Genomic DNA, 23,349 nt, shown 5'->3' with positions numbered 1-23,349 from the left:
TTTCCTTTGCCCTCTCAGACTAGCCCTTTCGCAAGTCTATTTTTGTGACTTTCCAACTCTTTCAATGCAATCCTCTATTGGTGGTAGAGGAAAGAAATCCCTCCTGGTGATGGCGTTCATTTTCCTGTGGCCCATGCAAAGTCGTTGTGTTCCATCCGGCTATGGCACCATTACAATCAGAGGGCTCCAATCATAAATTCAGTAATGTCAGATAATTTACTTCGTTCAATTTTCTTTCAATTTGTTACGGTCCACAAAAGCTAGCTTTGTGGTTGTCCAATCCCAGGTAGTAACACTGGCACTTTTTCTCCTTTAAAACTGAGTCTGCTTTCATTCCCTGCTGTGCTGTCGTTCAATGCTTCCGTACCACTTCCCAAGCCCCATTCAGTCTTTCTCTGAAATTCAATACATAGTCCAAAAGTGTAGTCTCTTGATTTATTACTGAACTTTTCCTGGGTCATCTAGCTTCATGTTGTTAGGAATTTGGGAAATTAACGAGTTTTACAGTGAATTTGAGATGAAAGCAAAATAAAAGACATATAACAAGACTAATGGGAGACTCGAGGAATATTGAGTCATAGATTTTACAGTGCCGAAGGAGGCCATTTGGCCCATCGAGTCTGCACCGGCCATTGGAAAGCACACCCTACTTAAGCCCACGCCTCCACCCTATCTCTGTAACCCAGTAACCTCACTTCACCTTTTTTGGACACTAAGAGCAATTTATCATGGCCAATCCACCTAACCTGCACATCTTTGGACTGTGGGAGGAAATCGGAGCACCCGGAGGAAACCCACACAAACACTGGGAAAACGTGCAAACTCCGCACAGATAGTGACCCAAGCCGGGAATCGAACCTGGAACCCTGGAGCTGTGAAGCAACTGTGCTCCCGTGCTGTGGGATGCAATTTGCCCAGTAATAAGATTAGCAGGCGTTTAGAGACATTGAGATGAGAATGGCCAGATGAGAAACCTTGTTTATCAGTGGGGCTATACAAATTATATATTTTAAAGATCAGGAATTTGAGAGATGTAGATAGTCAAATCCACAGGATGGAATATCACAGAGACAGAGCAGTATATCTGTTAACACCCTCAATGGGGAAGCAAGCTAGTTCTCCATCCAACTGTTAGGCAGGCCAGTCCCATCTATGATCCGAAGTATGGAGACCTGTGCCATCTAACATTTGGAGCCGCTGCAGATATCCTTCACTGAACCAGAAAGATGTTTTCCCAGACTTGATCACCTAAACGGTATTGTGTGGTAACTATTAGCGGGCTGAGTTACTAAAATTGGATGTTGCTTGGGAAAAGGGGTGCCTCAGTGAGTTCAGGGAATGTGGGTATATTTTGGGTTTAGTTATTAATCTTCTTAAATGTCATAGTTGTATATTAGTCTTTTGCGGTGTTTTTTTTTACTGTAATAAATATTCTGTATTAATTGTCTATACAGTGACTGGACTGTTACCTCACTCAGTTGTCCATTGTTCCTCACATTATTCCAAACAAATATGCACCACTAAGAAGATGTTTCATTCTATACTTCGGGATTTTGAAACACATTCGCAGGTAACATCGGGGTTGTTAACAATATCCATAGACCAATTCAGAGGAGTAAATCTGGCAAAATCATTTGGTGCATCCCTCATGGCAAAAAATAGAAATGTGATCCCTTGGTTGCAATCATGAGGGCAGTCTTGGCGATAGGTTGCATCATTGCTTTCAAAGTTTGATGCCACTTCTCCAATACTCGCTGTGACTCTGGATGATACGGCAATGAGTTGTTTTATTTCCAGGCTGTTCATGACCTCTTTAAATACTCCTGACATGAAATTTGACCCTTGAATTGATTGTATCGCTTTTGGTAAGCCTTATCTAATAAAGAACGTGGTTAATTCCTTTACCACTGTCTTGGCTGTAATAATAATAATTGCTTATTGTCACAAGTAGGCTTCAATGAAGTTACTGTGAAAAGCCCCTAGTCGCCATATTCCGGTGCCTGTTTGGGGAGGCCGATGCTGGCATTGTTCTGTATTACAAGCCAGCTGTTTAGGCCACTGTGCTCTTAGCAGTACAGCTTCAAGAAATCTAGGGGATATATTGGATTGGTTTATTGTCACGTGTACCGAGGTACAGTGAAAAGTATTGTTCTGCATGCAGCTCAAACAGATCATTCTGTACATGAAAAGAAAATACATATTCGGGCAAACATAAAATACACAATATAAATATATAGATGCAGGCATCAGGTGAAGCGTACAGGAGTGTAGTACTACTCAGTAGAGAAGATGTGTGAATAGATCAGATATATCCATAATAGTTGACCAGTATTGGATTTCCACTTGCCGTTTTCGACTCCGGTCTTACACAGTTGACTAGAACACTTGTAAAAGGTTCTTTGAAAGTTGGGATAGCGATCAATGTTGCTGGGTTTATTGCAGCTTGTGGTTTCCCTATTACTTGACATGTGTGACATTTTAACTGCATCTTTATGTAGCGCTGGCCAGTAAAACTTTCTGTATCTTCGCTTGTGTTTTCTTTATTCCTCCATGTCCCCCAAACAGAATTTCATGAGCTATCCTTAGAATCTTTTTCCTGTACGCAGAGGTAATACAATTTGATGCATTTCTGCCCATTTGTCATCTGCACTAGCATGTGTAGGATGCCAATTTCTCATTACTATCTGATCCTTCACATCGCATTCAGGAATACACTGAGCCTCCAAATCTGAGTAAACCGTTTTCGATATGTTTTAATTTGGAATCACTCTGCTATTATTCTTTTAGAACTAAACACACAGTTTCTTTCCCTTAGTCTGTTCAGCTTAGTAAAGATAATGTCAGAACCTTATCTTACCTTTCTCATCCTGTGCTCATGACTCCTCTGTTTCTTGTCATATCTTGTGTTCCTGTGACCTCGTTACTCCCCTTAGTCTGTTCAGTTTAGTAAAGATTATGCCAAAACCTTATCTTACCTTTCTCATCCTGTGCTCATAACTCCTCTTTCTTGTCGTAACTTTCGTTCCTGTGACCTCGTTACTACACAATCAGGAAACACTCTGGGATGGTCTGTTTGTAATTTTTTTGTAGCTAGATTTTCTACTGGCTGTTCAACCACAGTAGGCTACTATCTGTGGTCCAGTGCCATCATTCCCGAGAATGAATTGAATACCTGCAATGGGCAATGTTTCTACTACTCCTACCATCACTTCTCACATCTTCAAGCTACTCCAGTTTATTTTCACCAAAGGAATTTCTCTTGTTTCTCCATGAATACAGCTGACCAGAGGCTGTTCCTTCAATACTCCTTCTGGACAACGAATATCCTTATCCCACAACATTAGGGATTGACTTACACCTGTATCTCTTAAAATTTTAATATCTTTCCCTCTCCCATTTTTTCCACATGGAAAAACCTTCTCTTCACATACAAAACCCTATATCCTCTAGTAATTGACTTTTCCACCCTGGGAAATAGCGTCTGACTATCAACTCTTTCCATGCCACTCATGTGTAAATCTATCAGGTCACCCCTCAACCTTCGTCGTTCCAGTGAAAGCAGTCTGGGTTTATCCAATGGCACAGTGGCTAGCACTCATAACTCCAGGGACCTGGGTTCAGTTTTGGCCTCGGGTGAGTGTTGCACTTTCTCCCCTTGTCTGCGGGTCTCCGGGTGTCCCAGTTTCTTCCCACAGTCCAAAAATGTGCAGAGTAGGTGGATTGGCCATGCTAAATTGCCCCCTAGTGTCCAAAAGGTCAAGTCAGGTTACTGGGTTTACAGAGATAGGATATGGTAGGGTGCTCTTTCCAAGGGCCAGTGCAGACTCAGTGGGCTGAATGGTCTCCTTCTGCTCTGTAAACCTGTATGAAAATTCCTGAACACGTCAGCTACCTTCTGGCCACTCTGCCCCAGTAAATTTGTGCACACGTTTTCACCCCTTTTGTTTGGTCTTCTCTGTGTAAATCCTATTGGATGCTCTAGTTTTCCATTTTCAGATGAATAGTTCCTTTGTTAAGATTTATAACTCCAACCGGCTTTTTGTGTAACCTCCAGCATGATGATTTGGTGTGGCCCAGTTTATTACAATGAAGGCTTCTAACTTTCTTCATATCTCTCATTCCCTCAGCGTTTTCTTTTTTTAATTTGGAGGTGAAGTCTTCTTGGAACTTGCAACCACTTTCTGTCTTGCTTGACTCTCTTTTCTCACACCTTCCCATTTTCTATCTTTCTTAGATTTAAAAGTGAGTCGAAAAAAAAAAAAAGACTTTCATCTTTGAACCAACTCACGCAGCTTGTCTTGCAGTTTTAACTCTGTTCCTATCACTGCAGGTAATGAATCTTTGAATTCTTCCAACAGAATTACTTCTCGAAGGGCCTCATAGATTTTCCTATTTTTAATGCTCTCATCCACATACCAAACTTACTTTGTTTGACCCTTTCAAATTCAATATAAGTCTGTTCAGGATGTTCTCTTACATTTCTAAACTTTTGTCTGTGAGCCTTGGGTACTAACTCAAGCACCCAACATAGCTTTCTTAACTGCATCGTACTCCCCAGATCTTTCCTCTGACAAAGACGCAGAGATTTCACTAGCCCTACCTAGAAGTTTACTTTAAGAGCAGTGTCCAAACATCTTGCTGCCATTGCAAATATATATATTGTTTTCTTCAATAAATGCACCCTACTCCCACTTTTTCACTCGCATATCTCTTCCTTATCGAAAAAAAAACACACTTTAATAATTGCTAATAACATCTTCGAGGTAGCCTCTTTTTTCATCAGTCAGATAATTGGTAACTGCGATCAACCCACGTGACCTTGTGAGTCTCCCTGTTCTCTAGCATCTGTTTAAGGATCGCTATGTCATTAGGTGGCCTCTTCTTTGACACATTTTACAGAGTGGACATTCTCCCAAAGAGACTCATTGTCTATGTGACTCTCTATCGGTACTGTTCCCGAATACCCTGTTCCATTTAAAATTTCAATCACAGGGGGCAGCACGGTGGCGCAGTGGTTAGCATTGCTGTCTCACGGCCACGTTAAATTACCCCTTAATTAGAAAAAATGAATTGGGTATTTAAATTTAAAAAAGAAATTTCAATCAGGATCTTAGATTTAAAAAATGCCATATCTATTGCCTCCACTAGGGCAAGTGTCTCCACTGCCAATGTACTTTTTACCACTCTTTTTAGTTTCCCATGCCGAAGTGCAACATTTTACCTTGCTCCCCATAGGGGAATAATTATAAATCCTCTTGCACTCAAAGCCATCACAGATTAGCATAAGATGCGTCACTATAAACAATCGGTTTCAGTTGTCTAATGCCACCTAAAGATGTGAATTTCAAAACACAATTCTCCAATTTTAATTTCACCAATGCAGCACGGTGCATTTAGCACTGCTGCCTCACAGCGCCAGGGACCTGTGTCGGGTTTGCACTTTCTTCCGTGTCTGCGTGGATTTCCTCCTGGTGCTTCGGTTTCCTCCCACAGTCAAAAGATGTGCAGGTTAGGGGAATTGGGCATGCTAAAATTGCCCCTTAGTGACCAAATTTGTGCAGATTTGGTGGAGCTGCGGGGATAGGGTGGGGAGTGGGCCTGGGTGGGGTGCTCTTTCAGAGGGTTGGTGCAGACTCGATGGACCACATGGCCTCCTGCACTGTAGGAATTCTATGTTCTAATGTTTTGTTTGCTCTAACAATTTCTCCAACCTTGGGATCCTTCATTTTAGTGCTTAGTTTTAAGACATCAAAACCTGTGTCTGGACTGGTTTGTCCAGGTAACCAATTGAGCTTCCGAATTAAACTTCGGAGTTCCTCTTTTTTCCTTTTAGAAGTTGCCATATCCTTCAGTGAGACCCTACCATGAGGAATTGCACCTGACCTTTTGGACACTAAGGGACAATTTATCATGGCCAATCCATCTAACCTGCACATAGTTGGACTGTGTGAGGAAACTAGAGCACCCGGTGGAAACCCACGTAGACATGGGAGAATGTGCAATCTCCACACAATCACCCAAAGCCGGAATTCAACCCGGGTCTCTGGAGCTGTGAGGCAGCAGTGCTACTATCCCAGTATTTTACCATTTGTACCTGTAACCGTTCCTGGACCTTTCCACTCGTTCAATCCATCTCTTTATTGTATGCCATGTTTGAAAATAGTTTCCAATGGCTGCACATTGTGCCTCCAAGCTGTCCGAATTCTGAATTTTTTACTTTAAGGAATGCTCTTCTGCCCGTGTGCAGTGCATTCAAATGCTCAGAAAAGGTAGAGCTGACTGCCCTTCCCAAACTGGAAGATGATCATTTTTAAAAAATAAATTTAGAATACCCCATTCATTTGTTCCAATTAAGGGTTAATTTAGCATTGTCAATCCATCTAGCTTGCACATTTTTGGATGTGGGGGTGAAACCCACGCAAACACGGGGAGAATGTGCAAACTCCACACACAGTGGCCCAGAGCCAGGATCGAACCTGGGATCGTGGCGCCGTGAGGCCGCAGTGCTAACCCTGAAAATGATCCTTCATGACTGAAGGAATTTGGGAATTTGTCCCAAAAACCAACTGAGTAGCCGGCAATCATCTGTAGTGAATTATTTGCATGGGCGGCCTATGCTAAAGCTGAAGTTAATTTACAATTTTGGCTATCTGCCAAAATTTTAGAAGCATTTCATCTATCACAGCACAATTTCTCTCTCACCCCCATTACGAAATGGGCTTTCTGCAGCTGTATTCATAACTATTTCTCGCACATAACCCGATTTTCATGATTAGCGAATTCCCCCCATTATCAGTGAGGAACTGGGCCAGTGGCCCCAGTCTGGTCCCTATCTATTACACCATTATCTGTTCCACAATTATTTTCTTTTCTTTACTATTTGTAAACATTGACTGACTTTGCCAAGTATATAAAATGTAAAGTGAAAATGTTCTTTATCCCACACCTTAAGATCCATAGTCACAACTTCTGTCATTAAGGCCATACTCACTCTGGGGAGTTCTTACATAGAGATCAGATAGATGTTCAGACTATAAATTGTAAGTCCACAGCTTTTCCAAATATGATGGCCGTGTCGTTTTCAATGCCAGGTTTCATGTGTGCTTTCTTCAATGATGATCGGCACAATAATAAAGGTATTTCACTGGATAGGGCATCTGTGCAAAAAAAAATATTCCTTCCAGCGATTTTGCAAGGAATCACTACTATTTTCAGCGGATTATAGAACATTGCAGCGCAGTACAGGCCCTTCGGCCCTCGATGTTGCGCCGACCTGTGAAACCACTCCAAAGCCCATCTGTACTATTCCCTTATCGTCCATATGTCTATCCAATGACCATTTGAATGCCCTTAAGTGTTGCCGAGTCCACTACTGTTGCAGGCAGGGCATTCCACGCCCTTAGTACTCTCTGAGTAAAGAACCTACCTCTGACATCTGTCTTAAATCTATCTCGCCTCGTGCTAAACATCACCATCCGAGGAAAAAGGCTCTCACTGTCCACCCTATCCAATCCTCTGATCATCTTGTATGCCTCAATTAAGTCACCTTTTAACCTTCTTCTCTCTAACGAAAACAAGTCCCTCAGCCTTTCCTCATATGGGTATTATCATCTCCAAATCGGAAACTTGTGGAACTTCCAAATTCCTTAACCTTGTTCCGATCTTTGTCACTCGGTAACATTTCAATTAGTCCATTCCAAATACTGTAGATGTACATCCACTGTCTAATATGGCACAATTGAACGACTCTACGACCAGCACCTTCATCACCAGATTGAAATTTCTCGTTACTTAGGCAATGCCTTCTCTTTGATATCCTCTTCTTCAGAGTCTTCTGTCTCTCGTTTGGTGTCAAACTCTCAATTGTATCGCTTCGGAGTTTATTGCATCAGAGAACTTTGAATCACAGCTAAAACATTGATCACCCGTGAACATTTCTGGGGTTAATTTTTCTGTTGAAATTTCCCAATTCATTCATGTTTGTGTCCTTGTTATGTTTTAATTATAAATCCTTTCATGTTGCCACTTGCAGCTTATTTCTAGACCACCTCGCCATCCCTTTAACTTAAGTCTATCTTATTGCCGATCAACCCATTTGAGTCAAGAAGGCTGCTGTGAAGGAATATTCCCCCAATAACGTTTTTATTTTAGAGCTTCTGACATTTGTTCTAGCAGGATGCATCTTTCTGCAAATTTAACTCCCGTCAAAACCAGAAGCCTATCCATATTTATAACTTTAGCACAGTCCAATAACTTGAATATCAGCACAGATTGAGGATTTTCGAGACAAAGTTTGAAGCCTTGTTTACGATCTGTTAAATTCCATTATTTACTCTTCTTTGGAGATGCTCTGACTTTCTAAGATTGTCAAAATCTGACCAAATCTCATCAGCACTTAAGTCATCCTTTCACAGTAACGTCATTGCAGTGTTAATGTAAGCCTACTTGTGACCCTAATCAAGATTATTGTTCAAATGTATCCAAACCTTCATCTGAGTTTAAATGCTGCAGCTCTAATTATGAAAAAAAAACCCTTGCATCTAATTTTGCTTTCATACGATAGCGAAAGTGCCAAGGCCATTCCTTGTTTTTTTCCTTGGGCAAGGACGTAACCCATGTCCACATGCTAACTTCAGTCTTCCATTGGTCATAGGGCTGATGCTCAGAAAATAATAGTGGGCAGTCTCGATACTATCCTGAAATTCAGTCATTTGTTTTTGCGATGACTGGAAGACTTTAGGATTATTGGATTCGAAGTATTGGACAATTTCATAGAATCCCTACAGTGCAGAAGGAGGTCATTAGGCCCATCCAGTCTGCGCTGACCCTCCGAAAGAACACTCTACCAAGGTCCACCATGCACGATCCCTGTAACCTAACCTGCACATCCCAGGACACTCAGGTAATTTATCATGGCCAATCCTAATCTGCACATCTTTGGACTGTGGGAGGAAACCGGAGCTCCAGGAAGAAAGCCATGCAGACACGGGGAGAACATGCAAACTCCGCACAATCACCCGAGGCCGGATTCAAACCTGGGTCCCTGGTGCTGTGATGCAGCAGTGCTAACCACTGTGCCTCCATTCTGTCGCAGGTCCCACATATAATTCAGCCAAAAGTATTATGAATTACTCCCCTCCATCCAACTGCTCTGCTGAGATGCCAAGTTCCACTCTCAATCTGTATGGAGTTAGCTGATGTAAAGCCAGGGGATGTTAGGACACAACAACTGACCTAAAGGTTAGAGAGGGAAAACACTTCCGTCAGCTCCCCAGCAGACACAATTTAAAGTACAGACCCATTTTTTAAAACTAAAACTGTCTGACCCCTCCCTTCATTTTTTGGATGACGCGATGACCTCCAGTTACCAGTGGACATAATTTTTCCCTTTGGCCCCTCATAATTCTGGAAATCCTCTTCTTATTCTCCACTAGAATGCAAAGAATCTCCGTTTCCCTAGTTTTGCCCCCAAATCGGCAGCTTTTCATAAACAATACGGCATAGCAGGAGGGGGCCATTCGGCTCATCGTGCCCATGTGGGCTATTTGAAATAGCTGCCCAATTCCCATTTGCCCCATTTCCTAGTTCTTTCCTCATAGCTCTCCAAAAACATAATCCTTCAAATGTCTTTTTAACTGTCTTTTTCAAAGTTGGTACTGAATCTGCTCTAATCACCTTTCTCATTCTGCATTCCAGATTGCAGCAATAAAACATCTCTCCGCATCTCACCTCTCCTTGCCAGTTAATTCAAACCTGTGTTCTTTGGTTACTGTTTTGACCGCATCACGAACCAATTGCTCACCTACTTCATCAGAACCATTCAGGATTTCGAACACAACTTTGTCAAATCATCCCGTTGAGCGTCTCATCTCCAAGGAGACCAGCCCAACCCCAGTTTTCCCACATGACCCATTCCAGCGAAAAAGTCTCTGCGTCCTCTCCAGGGCCTTGATATCCTTCCTAAAACCTGGTGCCCAGAACTGACCACAAGACTCCAACTGAGGCAAAGGTTTGGCCGAGCTGCCTCTTACTGTAAAAAGATTAGGTGGGGTAAAGGGGTTGCAGGGATAGGGTGGGGCCTAGGTTGGGAGCTCTTTCAGAGTGGTGCAGACTCAATAAGCCGAATGGCCTCCTTCTGCACTGTAGGGGTTCTATGATGTTGTAGTCACAGGCTCAATAATAAATCCAACCCTGGCTCTGGGTCACTGTTTGTGTGGAGTTTGCACATTCTCCAGTGTTTGCGTGGGTTTCGCCCCTACAACCCAAAGATGTGCAAGGTCGGTGGATTGACCATGCTAAATTGCCCCTTAATTGGAAAAAATGAATTGAGTACTCTAAATTTAAAAAAAAAATAATAAAGCTAACAATCCTTTTTAACACTTTCTTCAAAACACCCATCTTAACTTCTCCTGCCATCTTCAAGGAATTGCGTCAAGGAATGAAGAGAGACATTTTGAAAAGCTTTAGAGAGGCAGTTTTGTGGAGAAACTTTAGAGAGAGGAGTTGAATTCTGATCTGCCTGATGCTGAGTCCACAGTCCTCCCACAGGAAGATAGATTGAGAGCTGTATATTTCTTGTTGAATAGGAAATTGAGTGGTGGTCCTTAAGGGGTAATTGTAAGCTGTTCTTTTCGGGTGTGGAGTTAAAGGGTTAATATTGTATTCATAATAAAATTTTGTTTTTTTCATGCAATCACTCCTGGAGCGAATCATTCTTTCTACAGTCTTACAAATAAACTAAAATATTGCGGTTTCCATCCAACATCCTAGCCACTGTTTGGTCTGGTCTGGGATTGTAATAATTTTCCAAGTTACTCAAAATCCCTCTTCAGGTTTGAATTCAGAAATCTTAGCTTGCAATCTTTTTTTCTTAGACGCAGAAACCATGCTCTGCTACCATTGCTAAGTTCCGATTGTAATGATATAATAAGAACGAGAAACAAGTCTCGACTTCTTCGATTCCCAAGTTTATTGTGTTTAGTAATCATTCTCTGACACAAAACAATGCCATCTGTATCCCATTTATATATTGGTGCAGTCCATTAAACAACAAGTGCAACCTGTTAAACAATTAAACCCCAAATTCCAACTTAAGTACTAGGGAACGTAACTCTCCTAACATTGATGACTATTTACACATAATTGTACATGAAACTATCCCTTGGTCAAGAACTACATTAACTGAACTCTGAGAAACCCCTTTTCTCAAACAACATCCAATTTTAAGTAACCGTATGAGCTAAATCCAGCAAGTAATTAACATAACCTGGTTAAGTGGCCATGTCTGAGAAATAGTCTTCTGGTTTAGCGGAGGGGAAAATTGGAGCTTCTTTCGGGAGACGATATCTGCAACTTGATGCAGTTCTGATGTTAGCTGTCTGTCTCCCAGTTAGTTCTATAGTTATATTATTTCTTTCCCTTTGATATTCACCATATGGAGTTGGCTTTTGGCAGGTAACTGTCCATTTCCTCATCTCTTCACTTTGAAGTTACGACCTCTTTCTCGAATCATGTATGTAAAATACTTGTTTTTCATAGGCAAATTCGCATCTCGTCATTTCTCCAGACGTCTGCCTGTAATCAACTCCGTTTTACTTTGTTTTTTTATCTTCATTCTCCCCAATTCTTTACAAGCACTTTGCAACTTGGTGAGATGTCCGTTGCTGAACTGAAGCTTGAATTGCAGTTGAATTCTTTGCTTTCTTGCAAATCTTCAAACCTGAAATTTTCTTGACAGTAATAACATTTCAGTCAGAATTTATATCCAAGTAGGGCAGCATGGTGGTGCAGTGCTTAGCATTGCTGCCTCACGGCACCGACGTCCCAGGTTCGATCCCGGCTCTGGGTCACTGTCCGTGTGGAATTTGCACATTCTGCCCGTGTTTGCTTGGGTTTCGCCCCCACAACCCAAAAGATGTGCAAGGTAGGTGGATTGGCCACGCAAATTTGGCCCTTAATTGGAAAACCTGAATTGGATACTCTTAAATTTTTTTTATATTAAATTTGTGGTCTGTAACTAGTATTTTCCCTTTCTAATTCCTTTCTCATCCTTCTTTGAAGATGTTTCTGATTTATTGGGATGTGGCTCCATTTGTTCCAGGAACTCTCTGAACCATTAGTGGCATGTCCACAGTTTGTGGGTGAGGCTGGAAGTTGAGTGTTATTAGGCCACTCCATCATGGAGGGACACCATGGCCAAACCCATTCAATATAAGAGTCACTAACAAATGTAATAAAGAACTCCTGACCGAAGTTACCCACAAAATGGTTAGAATGTGGAATTTACGACCCCGTGGAGTAGTTACAGCAAATATCATAGATCCATATAAAGGGAAGCTAGATTAGGATGCAAGCGAGAAAGTAGTAAAGGAAAAATTAATTGAATGAGATGAAGAATGGGAGGAGACAAGTATGCTTTCCAGTTGGCATAAGTGGATAGCAATGGAGGTGGGAATTCTGAATTCTCTTTCCCACCATCCTTTATCTGGACCTTTGAGGTCATTTACAGCATCCTCTGGCTGAAATCAGGACAACCTGTAATCCTTGGTCAAATGAACCAATCACAAGATTTGTGGTAAGAAGTCTTACAACACCAGGTTAAAGTCCAGCAGGTTTGTTTCAAACACTAACTTTCGGAGCACTGCTCCTTCCTCAGGTGAATGGATCCTCAGGATTTCGCAAGCCCTACCAACTGTCCTGGCTTGAATCAATTCACACCTCTTTAACCTGGGGTTACCCCTATCTCTGGATCTGTAAAGACTTAATTACCTGCAAATACTCGCATTAAAAGCATTGTCTTGCATCTTTGACTTTGTCTATGCCATGGAAATCATAATAAAGACAAATTCCTCGAGGTTCGATTTAAGGAAATTTATTTACACAAATATATTTGCGGAGAGGAAGTGTTCCAGCTGCAAAAGCTAGTGCACTGCACTCTGAGATTCGATTGAAGACAGCATGTTTTTATAATCTGAAGTAAACAGGCATGTTTATATTAAATAGACATTGGAAAGTACGTACGATGAAATACGTAGTACGTATGTTCTTGCCCTTGGCTTTGGTTTCTTTCGGAGGACAATGTGTTTTCATAATAAGGCTGAAACCAGAATATTTCAGCAGTATTTCATTTATGTTAGTTTCCCTTCCACAGTCTTATAGGTTTCTGGAACATACCTCTTCATTCACCTGAGGAAGGAGCAGTGCTTCGAAAGCTAGTAATTTGAAACAAACCTGTTGGACTTTAACCTGGTGTTGAAAGACGCCTTACTGTGCTCACCCCAGTCCAACGCCGGCATCTCCACATCATGATTTGTGGTGCCGCTGCTCATTGGACCATGGGAGGACATGGAAGTTATTTCTGAATTTGTATTGAGTTTTCAACTAATGTACAACCATTGACCATATGGATTTTCCTGGTTTTGTGCAATCAGCCTCTTCAAGGGCAATTAAGGGTGACCAACAAATGATGGCTTTGCCAGGGATGCGCACATCCCATGAAATAATTTTTTTAAAAGGTGCAATTCTTTCACACAACAAACAAGTAACTTTCAAGCTGTCATGGACACTCTACATCTCAAGTTAACCTTTGTTTCTAAACCATTTTGTCATCTTTAGGGAACATCAGGCTATGATGAACAAATTTACAGTGACCCCTCGGAGACGGTATCCAATTCATCAGCCCCAGTATTCAATACCTGGAACTCTGCCAACTGTACGGTGGGATGGCTATCAGAAGAAAAATGTTTTGTCCTCCAGGAACTCACCCATGGTACATAGTCCAGTGACTGTAAAAATTGCACGTCCTGATGCAAGCATAATGCGGTCACCTCTGTAAGTATTCTTGGTAATTATTTTTATATTCAAACATTTCTCAGGACCTTTGTTAAGTAGAATGATCTGGAAGAGTGCAAATTCTAAGTGTTTTATGTATCCGAATCAGAATATTGGATAGCAGCAGATTTGTTTGGGGAAGAGGAGAGGGAAACATCATTGTCTGTTTTATATCCATCTTCAAAATCCGATAGAAGTTGAATATTCTAATAAAACAACATATAATATCTTGGTGAAATCGATGGACAATAAGTTTTACAGACCCTTCTAACTCATCAAGCTTGGAAGTGAATTTTGTTTTCAGAATTTGCTTTAATGGCATTTTCATATTCACATGGCTAACCTCGGTGACAGAAGTTACAAGCGTAAATGGGAGAGGATGTTCACAAGATAGCTAAGTATTGGGTTGTTTAGCTCGTGGCTGTCCCTCCAAGTCCATTCTTCCTTCCACTGTAAATGTGATACCAGTGTCCTTACCTCCACTAATCCACCCTGAAGTTTTTTCTATATGTTAAGTACTTGTTGCATGAAGAATTCCTTCCTGACAATTGTCTCCAGTCACCCTTTCTCGTTTGATCCTGTGCCGTCTTGTCACTATTTCCGCGGAGCAGATTTCGGATTCCCCTTTTTAAAAAAAATAATAAAAATTGAGTACCCAATTCTTTTTTTTCCAATTAAGGGGCAATTTAGCGTGGCCAATTCACCTACCCCCTGCACACCTTTTTGGATTGTGGGGGTGAGACCCACGCAGAAACAGGGATAACGTGCAAACTCCACATGGCAGAGCTTGACCGTGCCTCGTCACTTTTCAGCATCATGTAAAAACTGTGCATCTAAAAGCACTGTGCCCATGCTACTTAATGACTACGGATTTCTTAAACCTGTCCTGTTGCTCAAAGGTATCCGCTTGGGGTGTGTTTTCAGAGTTGTTTCTTCCCGATAACCTTGCCTAAGGGACCATTAGTTGTGTGCTAACCTAAACACCAAAGTGTTCACAGGCTAATAGACTGACTGTCATCACATCTGATCATCACATCTGAGCCTGTCCCCACACAAACACTGATCGCAGTCGGGAATGGTGTTTCTTTTACCTGTTTCTTTCCCTTGCATAGTTCACAGTCAAAGGTCACTTGTAGGGTTCATGTTTCTGCTCTGGCTGAAATGAGTGAGGGGCACTGTTTAAATGATAAAAGATTTTTGTCTAGCTGCACAAAGGAATATAACAGCATCTGAATGTTGCCTCTTTTGTGGGTAGAAGCAACATCACTGAATCACAAAAGCACATAATGACGAAGCAGCAAAATGCCAATGCCAGTATATTATTCTTTCTCAATCTGAGCTGAAAGTATATGTCAAATGGTGGTAGATTGAAATCAAACCCAGGGTACTTGTTGGCTTTGTGGCTCAGCTGTTACGCAATCAGTTGAACCTTTGCGAAACTTATCGAGTGTTGATTGAATATTGATGCTTATTAAGATGAGAGATTTTCTCCCAGCCCCTCCTTTGTTCCCCATTAATTCTAATTCACTCTTACCTGTTAGTTTAGACAGACTCATTGACATTGACCACGGTGCACCTTGCAGCTGAAACTGATGTTGATGTGCATTTTGCAGGAGTTGGTTCCAGATAATCAAGAATGGGAGTCCTGGCTACTCAGTCACGGGGCTTGGAGCTCTTTGTGGCTAGTGGATGCATTTGTGAGGCTGTGGGCTGACCTTAGGTCTACATCCGTGGATATATTCGTATTGGATTATGTAGACAACATTTTTTTTTCAATATAAATTTAGAGTACCCAATTCATTTTTTCCAATTAAGGGGCAAGTTAGCGTGGCCAATCCATCTACCCTGCACATCTTTGGGTTGTGGGGGTGAAACCCACGCAGACATGGGGAGAATGTGCCATCTCCACATGGTCAGTGACACAGAGCCGGGATCGAACCTGGGACCTCGGCACCATGAAGCAGCAATGCTAACCACTGTACCACCGTGCTGCCCACAGACAAAATTTATATACATGAATAAATAAATCCGCCGTTACTTGCTCCTGCCTTCCCTGACAGCAGATTTTCACTGCTTAATTAGGTTATTTTCGATTCAAAGTAACAAATATCAAGTTGCTGCCATCGGATAATTTAACCATTTTCTGAAGCAAATATTCTCTTTGTAGCATCAAAGCAAAAAAAGGTGAGAATAGTTCAGTCGTGGCTTATGAAGCTACAATCAGCACGGTAGCACAGTGGTTAGCACTGTGGCTTCACAGCTCCAGGGTCCCAGGTTCAATTCCCTGCTGGGTCACTGTCTGTGCGGAGTCTGTACGTTCTCCCCGTGTCTGCGTGTGTTTCCTCCGGATGCTCCGGTTTCCTCCCACAGTCCAAAGATGTGCAGGTTAGGTGGATTGGCCATGATGAATTGCCCTTAGTGCCCAAAAATGTTAGATAGGGTTATTGGGTTACGGGGATTGGGTGGAAGTGAGGGATTAAGTGAGTCGGTGCAGACTTGATGGGCCAAATGGCCCCCTTCTGCACTATGTTCAATCAGTACAAAGGAACTAGTGCAGAGATTGGAACGTGGAAACAGAAATAGTTCATTTTGTCGCATGAGATCCTGGTTGATTTGTGACTCAACGCCTTGTCCCCGCCTTTACTCCACTTTGGTTAACAAAGATTTTAAATTAATAGTAAATTTAGCATCAGTTGTCTATTGCGGAGGTGACTTCTAAATTTCCACCCACCTTTTGTGTGTAGAAATGTATCCTAAATTCTCTCTGTCCTTTCTTCCCAGCTTCACTGTTGTGCCTTTCTCTCTTAGTCTTAAGATCTGATGAAAGGGCATTCCTGCAATGGCATAATCTTTCCTTTTCTCTTGGTGCTGATCGTGATTTGCTATTTTTATTCCACATTGCTGACAGTGTATTCATTTACATACCGTCTGCATTTGATATGTGACAGGCGAAATAATTCGCAAATTTCCATGACATCTGTGACATGTATTTAAATCCTGTTGACTTCCCAGGTTTGACTACATGATATCCCCTGCTGTATCTCCTCTGATTGATCCCTGCTCTAAAGCAACTGTGTTGAGTGCACTCAAGGAAAGCCGGAAGAGAATGGTTGAAGATGATGCGGAAAGAAATTTGATATCTGAACGAGAAAATAAGCGCAGGTATGTGTGTTGGTTAGTTATGATTCTGATTGGCTATCGCGGTGGGTTGAGAAAAGGGGATTTAGGAGGGTGCTGGAGGGAATGCTCGAGATATGAGGTAGGAAGAAATCATGCTTTTTTTTACCTGCAATGATAATGGACATAACTGAAAAGGTCCAATGAAGATGTATTTTACTTAAAGTAATGTGTGTTGCTCAGTTTTCATTTTGAATGAATTGTTATAGAGCTCAGTGAAGTTGGGGGTGACACTTGATCTGGGTGAGAAGAAAGGCCACAATTACTTCTCTGGTTGGCCATTCAGGTAATTCCTCCACCTACCCCCAATCTCCTGCTGGGACATGGATGTTGTCTAAGGACAGACATTTATCATTAATTTATTTTCCCAAGAACTGGTAAAAGCTAACTGGCCACTTGGATCATTTCATTTTTTTAAAAATAATAATTTTATTCAAATTTTTACATTTTCAACAAACACCCCCTTACAGAAAAAAGAAAAACTAAGAACACATAAATAAACATCTTACAATTGCATCACGAATTCCCCCAATATACGAGCCCCCCATTAAGCAATAATAAACACAGTAGAAAACACAAAGTACACCCCCCCCCCCCCCCCCCCCCCCCTTCTGGGTTGCTGCTGCTGCTGACAACCTCCTAACGCCCTGCTAGAAAGTCTCGGAACGGTTGCCACCGCCTGAAGAACCCTTGCACAGACCCTCTCAAGGCAAATTTTACTCTCTCCAATTTAATGAATCCTGCCATGTCGCTGACCCAGTCTTCCACGCTTGGGGGCCTCGCATCTTTCCCTGTAGCAGAATCCTCCGCTGGGCTACCAGGGACGCAAAGGCCAGAATACCGGCCTGTTTCACCTCCTGCACTCCCGGCTCGTCCGATACCCCAAATAGTGCTAACCCCCAGCTCGGCTTAACCCGGGTGTTCACCACCTTAGACACTGTACTTGCAATACCCATCCAGAACCCATCCAGCACCGGGCACGCCCAGAACATACGGTTGTGATTTGCTGGGCTCCCTGAGCACCTCCCACACCTGTCTTCCACCCCAAAGAACCTGCTCAGCCTCGCCCCTGTCATATGCGCTCTGTGAAGAATCTTAAATTGTATCAGGCTAAGCCTGGCGCAAGAGGCGGAAGAATTGACCCTACCCAAGGCATCCGCCCACGAACCCTCTATCTTCTCCCCAAGCTCCTCCTCCCATTTATCCTTTAGCTCCTCCACCGAGGCCTCCACCTCCTCCTGCATCTCCTGGTAGATCGCCGAGGCCCTGCCCTCTCCAACCCACACCCCCGAGAGCACCCTATCCTGCATCCTGCGTGCTGGAAGCAGCGGGAACCCGCTCACCTGCCGTCTTACAAACGCCCTTACCTGCATGTACCTGAAGGCATTTCCGGGGGAGGCCCGAAATATTTCCTCCAGCGCCCCAAGGCTCGCAAACGTCCCATCTAAAATCAGGTCCCCCATTCTTCTAATTCCTGCCCTGTGCCAGCTCAGGAACCCTCCATCCATTCTCCCCGGGATGAACCGATGGTTCTCCCGGATCGGGGACCAAACCGAAGCCTCTACCTCACCCCTGTGGCGTCTCCACTGCCCCCAAATTTTCAACGTCGCCGCCACCACCGGACTCGTGGTGTACCTAGTAGGCGGGAGAAGCAGCGGTGCATTCACCAGCGCTCCCAGACTCGTGCCCACACAGGACGCCGTCTCCAGCCTCTTCCACGCCATCCCCTGCCCCTCCATTACCCACTTGCGTATCATCGCCACATTTGGCAATCCAATAATACCCACACAGATTAGGTAACGCTAACCCTCCTCTGTCCCTACTCCGCTCCAGAAACACCCTTCTCACCCTCGGGGTCTTTTTCGCCCACACGAATCCCATGATGCTCCTGCTGACCCGCTTAAAAAATGCCTTCGGGATCAGGATGGGGAGGCACTGGAATACAAAAAGGAACCTCCGGAGCACTCTATTTTTCACCGACTGCACCCTACCCGCCAGGGAGAGTGGCAGCATATCCCACCTTTTAAACTCCTCCTCCATCTGCTCCACCAGTCGCGTCAAGTTGAACTTGTGTAGGGCGCCCCAGCTCCTGGCCACCTGGATCCCCAGGTACCGAAAACTCCTTTCCGCCCTCTTAAATGGAAGCTCGTCTATACCCCTTCCCTGGTCCCCTGGGTGTACCACGAAGAGCTCACTCTTCCCCACGTTGAGCTTGTACCCGGAAAAGACCCCAAACTCCCTGAGGATCTGCATCACCTCCGGCATCTCTCCCCCCCCCCCCCCCCCCACTGGGTCCGCCACATACAGTAACAGGTCATCGGCATACAACGATACCCGGTGTTCCTCTCCCCCCACGGACCAGCCCCCTCCAGTTCCTGGGCTCCCTTAGAGCCATAGCCAAAGGCTCAATTGCCAATGCAAATAGCAAGGGGATAGGGGGCACCCCTGCCTTGTCCCCCGGTACAGCTGAAAGTATTCCGACCTCCTCCGATTCATGGCCACACTCGCTACCGGGGCTTCATAAAGTAGTCTAACCCAACTAATGAACCCCTCCCCGAACCCAAACCTCCTCAACACTTCCCAAAGGTACCCCCACTCCACCCTATCGAAGGCCTTCTCCGCGTCCATCGCCGCCACTATGTCCGCTTCCCCCTCCACTGCAGGCATCATGATTACGTTAAGGAGCCTCCGCACATTGGTATTCAGCTGCCTTCCCTTAACAAAACTCGTCTGGTCCTAGTGGATCACCCCCGGGATGCTGTCCTCAATTCTGTAGCCAACACCTTCGCGCCCACGTTGAGAGAGATTGGCCTATACGACCCACACTGTAATGGGTCCTTGTCCCGCTTCAAGATCAGCGAGATCAACGCCCTGGACAGCGCCGGGGGTAGGGCCCCCCCCCCTTCCCTTGCCTCATTGAAAGTCCTCACTAATAGAGGGCCCAGCAGGTCCATATACTTCCGGTAAAATTCTACTGGGAACACATCTGGCCCTGGTGCCTTCCCCGCCTGCATACTCCCCATCCCCTTTGTCAGCTCCTCCAGCCCTCCCGGTGCCCCAAGCCCAGCCACCTGCTCCTCCTCCACCCTCGGGAACCTCAGCCGATCCAAAATCTCTCTCCACACCCCCCCGCCCGGTCGGGGGCTCAGACCTATACAGCCCCTCATAAAAGTCTCTAAATACCCCATTTATTCCCACCGCAATCCGCAACGTGTTCCCCCCTTTATCCCTAACTCCCCCAATCTCCCTCGCTTCCGAAGCTGGTGTGTCAACATCCGGCTAGCCTTCTCCCCGTACTCATACACCACCCCTTGCACTTTCCTCCACTGCACCTCTGCCTTCTTGGTGGTCAACAGGTCGAACTCGGCCTGAAGGCTTCATCGCTCCTTGAGTCGTCCCTCCTCAGGGACCCCTGCATACCTCCTATCCACCCTTAAAATCTCCCCCACCATTCTCTCCCCCTCTCTCCTCCTTCTCCTTGTGAGTCCTAGTGGAGATTAGCTCTCCCCTAATCACCATCTTCAACACCTCCCAGACCACCCCCACCTGCACCTCCCCATTATCATTAGCCTCTAGATAGCTTTCAATGTACCCCCGGATCTGCCCACTCACCACCTCATCTGCCAGCAAGCCCACATCCAGGCGCCACAGTGGGCGCTGGTCCCTCTCCTCCCTTAGCTCCAGCTCCACCCAATGCGGGGCATGGTCTGAGATGGCTATGGCCGAATACTCCGTGTCCTCCACCCTCTGGATTCGTGTCCTGCTCATAACAAAGAAGTCTATCCGGGAGTAGGCTTTATGGACATGGGGGGGAAAAAAAGAAAGTTCCCTGGCCCCCGGCCTGACAAACCTCCATGGGTCCATTCCTCCCATCTGGTCCATAAACCCCCTCAGCACTTTGGCCGCCGCCGGCCTCTTACCCGTCCTGGACCTGGAGCGGTCCAATGCTGGATCCAATACCGTGTTGAAGCTCCCTGCCTCCAGGTCTGGAATCCGGCCCAACATGCGCCGCATAAATCCGGCATCGTCCCAATTCGGGGCATATCCATTCACTAATACCACCCGCACCCCCTGCAGCTTACCACTCACCATCACATACCTACCACCATTGTCTGCCACGATGTTCCCCACCAAAATCACCACCCCTCGATTCTTTGCGTCCAACGCCGAGTGGAAAACCTGCCCTACCCCACCCCTTTCTCAGCCTCACCTGATCTGCCACCCTCAAATGTGTCTCCTGGAGCATAACCACATCTGCCCTCAGTCCCTTCAGGTGCGCGAACACACGGGCCCTCTTGACCGGCCCGTTCAGGCGCCTCATATTCCAAGTTATCAGCCACTGATTAACCATCTCCTTTTCTAGGCCAGCCACGTGCCCGCACTCTCCATTTCCCCCAGCAGCAGACCCCTGCCCCGACTCTCTCTCCGAGCTCCAGCTTTCCTTTGGCCAATGCAGCAGCAACCCAGTGTCCCCCCCCCCCCCCAAACTAGGTTCTCCACACTGCGTTGCTCCCCCCATAGCACTCCCGTAAGTCAGCTGACTCCTGCTGACCCCGGGTACTCCATCAACCCCCCCAAGTGTGGTAGTCTCTCCTCCCCCACCACCCCTCCTGCCCCCCCCCCCCCTTTCCCCCGGGCCCCACCCCCTTCCCTAGCGTGGGAAAAAGCCCGCGCGTTCCATCAAACCGGCCCCGCCCTCTCTGGCACAGCTCCCTTTTGCGGCCTAATCCCAGCTCCCCCACCTCGGGCTTCCCCTCTCTCCTCCCCCCCCCCCCCGCAACGGGGCCCCGTCCTTCCAACCACCGACGCCCACACTCGCACAACCCCTACTTCGAACCATTTCACCCTACCCCACCCAGCACCCAAGGAAACAATACAGAACAGAACATCCCCCAAAGCACAGTAATCACAAGAGCCTCCCGCGATTTCCCCTCACAACCGACCCTCAGTCCGTGTCCAACTTTTCGGCCTGAAATGAAATGAAAATGAAAATCGCTTATTGTCACAAGTAGGCTTCAATGAAGTTACTGTGAAAAGCCCCTAGTCGCCACATTCCGGCACCTGTTCGGGGAGGCTGTTACAGGAATTGAACCATGCTGCTGGCCTGCCTTGGTCTGCTTTCAAAGCCAGCGATTTAGCCCAGTATGCTAAACAGCCCCTAATAAAGGTCCACGCCTCCTCCGGTAATGGTGCCGGTCCTTAAACGTGACCCACAGTCGCGCCGGCTGCAGCATCCCAAATTTCACCCCCTTCCGATGCAGAACCGCATTAGCCCGATTGGACCCAGCCCTCTTCTTGGCCACCTCCGCGCTCCAGTCCTGGTATAAATGGACCTCTGCATTCTCCCACCTGCTGCTCCGCTCCTTTTTTGCCCATCTGAGGACACACTCCCTGTCCACCAAGCGGTGAAACTGCACCGATACCAGCCGCGGCAGTTCATTAGACTTGGGCCTCCTCGCCAGGACTCGGTGAGCCCCATCCAGCTCCAGGGGCCTCGGGAAGGCACCCGCGCCCATCAACATGTTCAGCATCATGACCACATATGCTCCAGCACCCGACCCCTCCTCTCCCTCCGGGAGACCCAGAATCCGCAGGTTCTTCCTCCTCAACTGATTCTCCATGTCCTCTAACTTCTCCTGCCATTTCTTATGCTGCGCCTCCACCTTCACCGCCAGGCCCAATATCTCGTCCTCATTCTCCGAGGCCTTCTGCCACACCTCCCGGATCGCCGCCCCTTGGGCCTGGGTCTCGACCAGCTTGTCGATCGAAGCCTTCATCGGCTCCAGCAGCTCTGCTTTCAATTCCGTGAACCAGTGCTTAAGAAACTCCTGCTGCTCTTGTGACCACTGCGCCCACGCTGCCTGGTCTCCACCCGCCGCCATCTTGTTTTTCCTCCCTCGCACTTTTTGCTGCACCAAAATTACTTTTTTCACCGCTCCACTCCTGGTCCAATCCATACAGTGCCGGGGAAATCATACTGTCACCTTCCCACACTGGGAACCGTCGAACAAATGCTGCCGGGGCCCTTAAAAAGAGCCCAAAATTCAGTCTCTGGCGGGAGCTGCCGAATGTGCGACTTAGCTCAGCATAGCTGCAACTGGAAGACCGCTTGGATCATTTCATAAGCAGTCGCCACATATGGAATCGTACTCAACAGTTCAGTTTCAGGGAAGGGGGGTGGGGGGGTGGGGGGGGGGGTGTGGAATTGGCAAATTGTGATCTCAACTTCTATGAAAGTAGACTTGATCTTGCGTAGTCCAAACTGGTATGCACAAAATTCATTCCGTCTTATTTGGTGAATGGTGTCATGTGAAATTGACAGGCAGGAAAAGGACATGCCAA

At 45.5% G+C, this 23,349-nt stretch overlaps 1 protein-coding gene across 4 annotated transcripts in view; it reads left to right on the top strand.

Annotated features, from left to right (window-relative positions):
• The window catches only part of pom121 (POM121 transmembrane nucleoporin), a 105,453-nt gene that overhangs the window by 11,532 nt on the left and 70,572 nt on the right, over positions 1-23,349 (top strand). For all 4 annotated transcript variants that reach the window (XM_072469311.1, XM_072469313.1, XM_072469312.1 and 1 more), the window contains exons 2-3: positions 13,615-13,830; positions 16,843-16,992. In XM_072469311.1, coding sequence (XP_072325412.1) covers positions 13,615-13,830; positions 16,843-16,992 — 366 coding nt within the window. The remainder of the gene's footprint in view (positions 1-13,614; positions 13,831-16,842; positions 16,993-23,349) is intronic.

The sequence above is a fragment of the Scyliorhinus torazame genome, chromosome 12 (genome assembly GCF_047496885.1).
Source record: "Scyliorhinus torazame isolate Kashiwa2021f chromosome 12, sScyTor2.1, whole genome shotgun sequence".
NCBI lineage: Eukaryota > Metazoa > Chordata > Chondrichthyes > Carcharhiniformes > Scyliorhinidae > Scyliorhinus > Scyliorhinus torazame.
The sequence above is the reverse complement of the archived record's forward strand: the minus strand, read 5'-3'. Positions and strand labels throughout refer to the sequence as shown.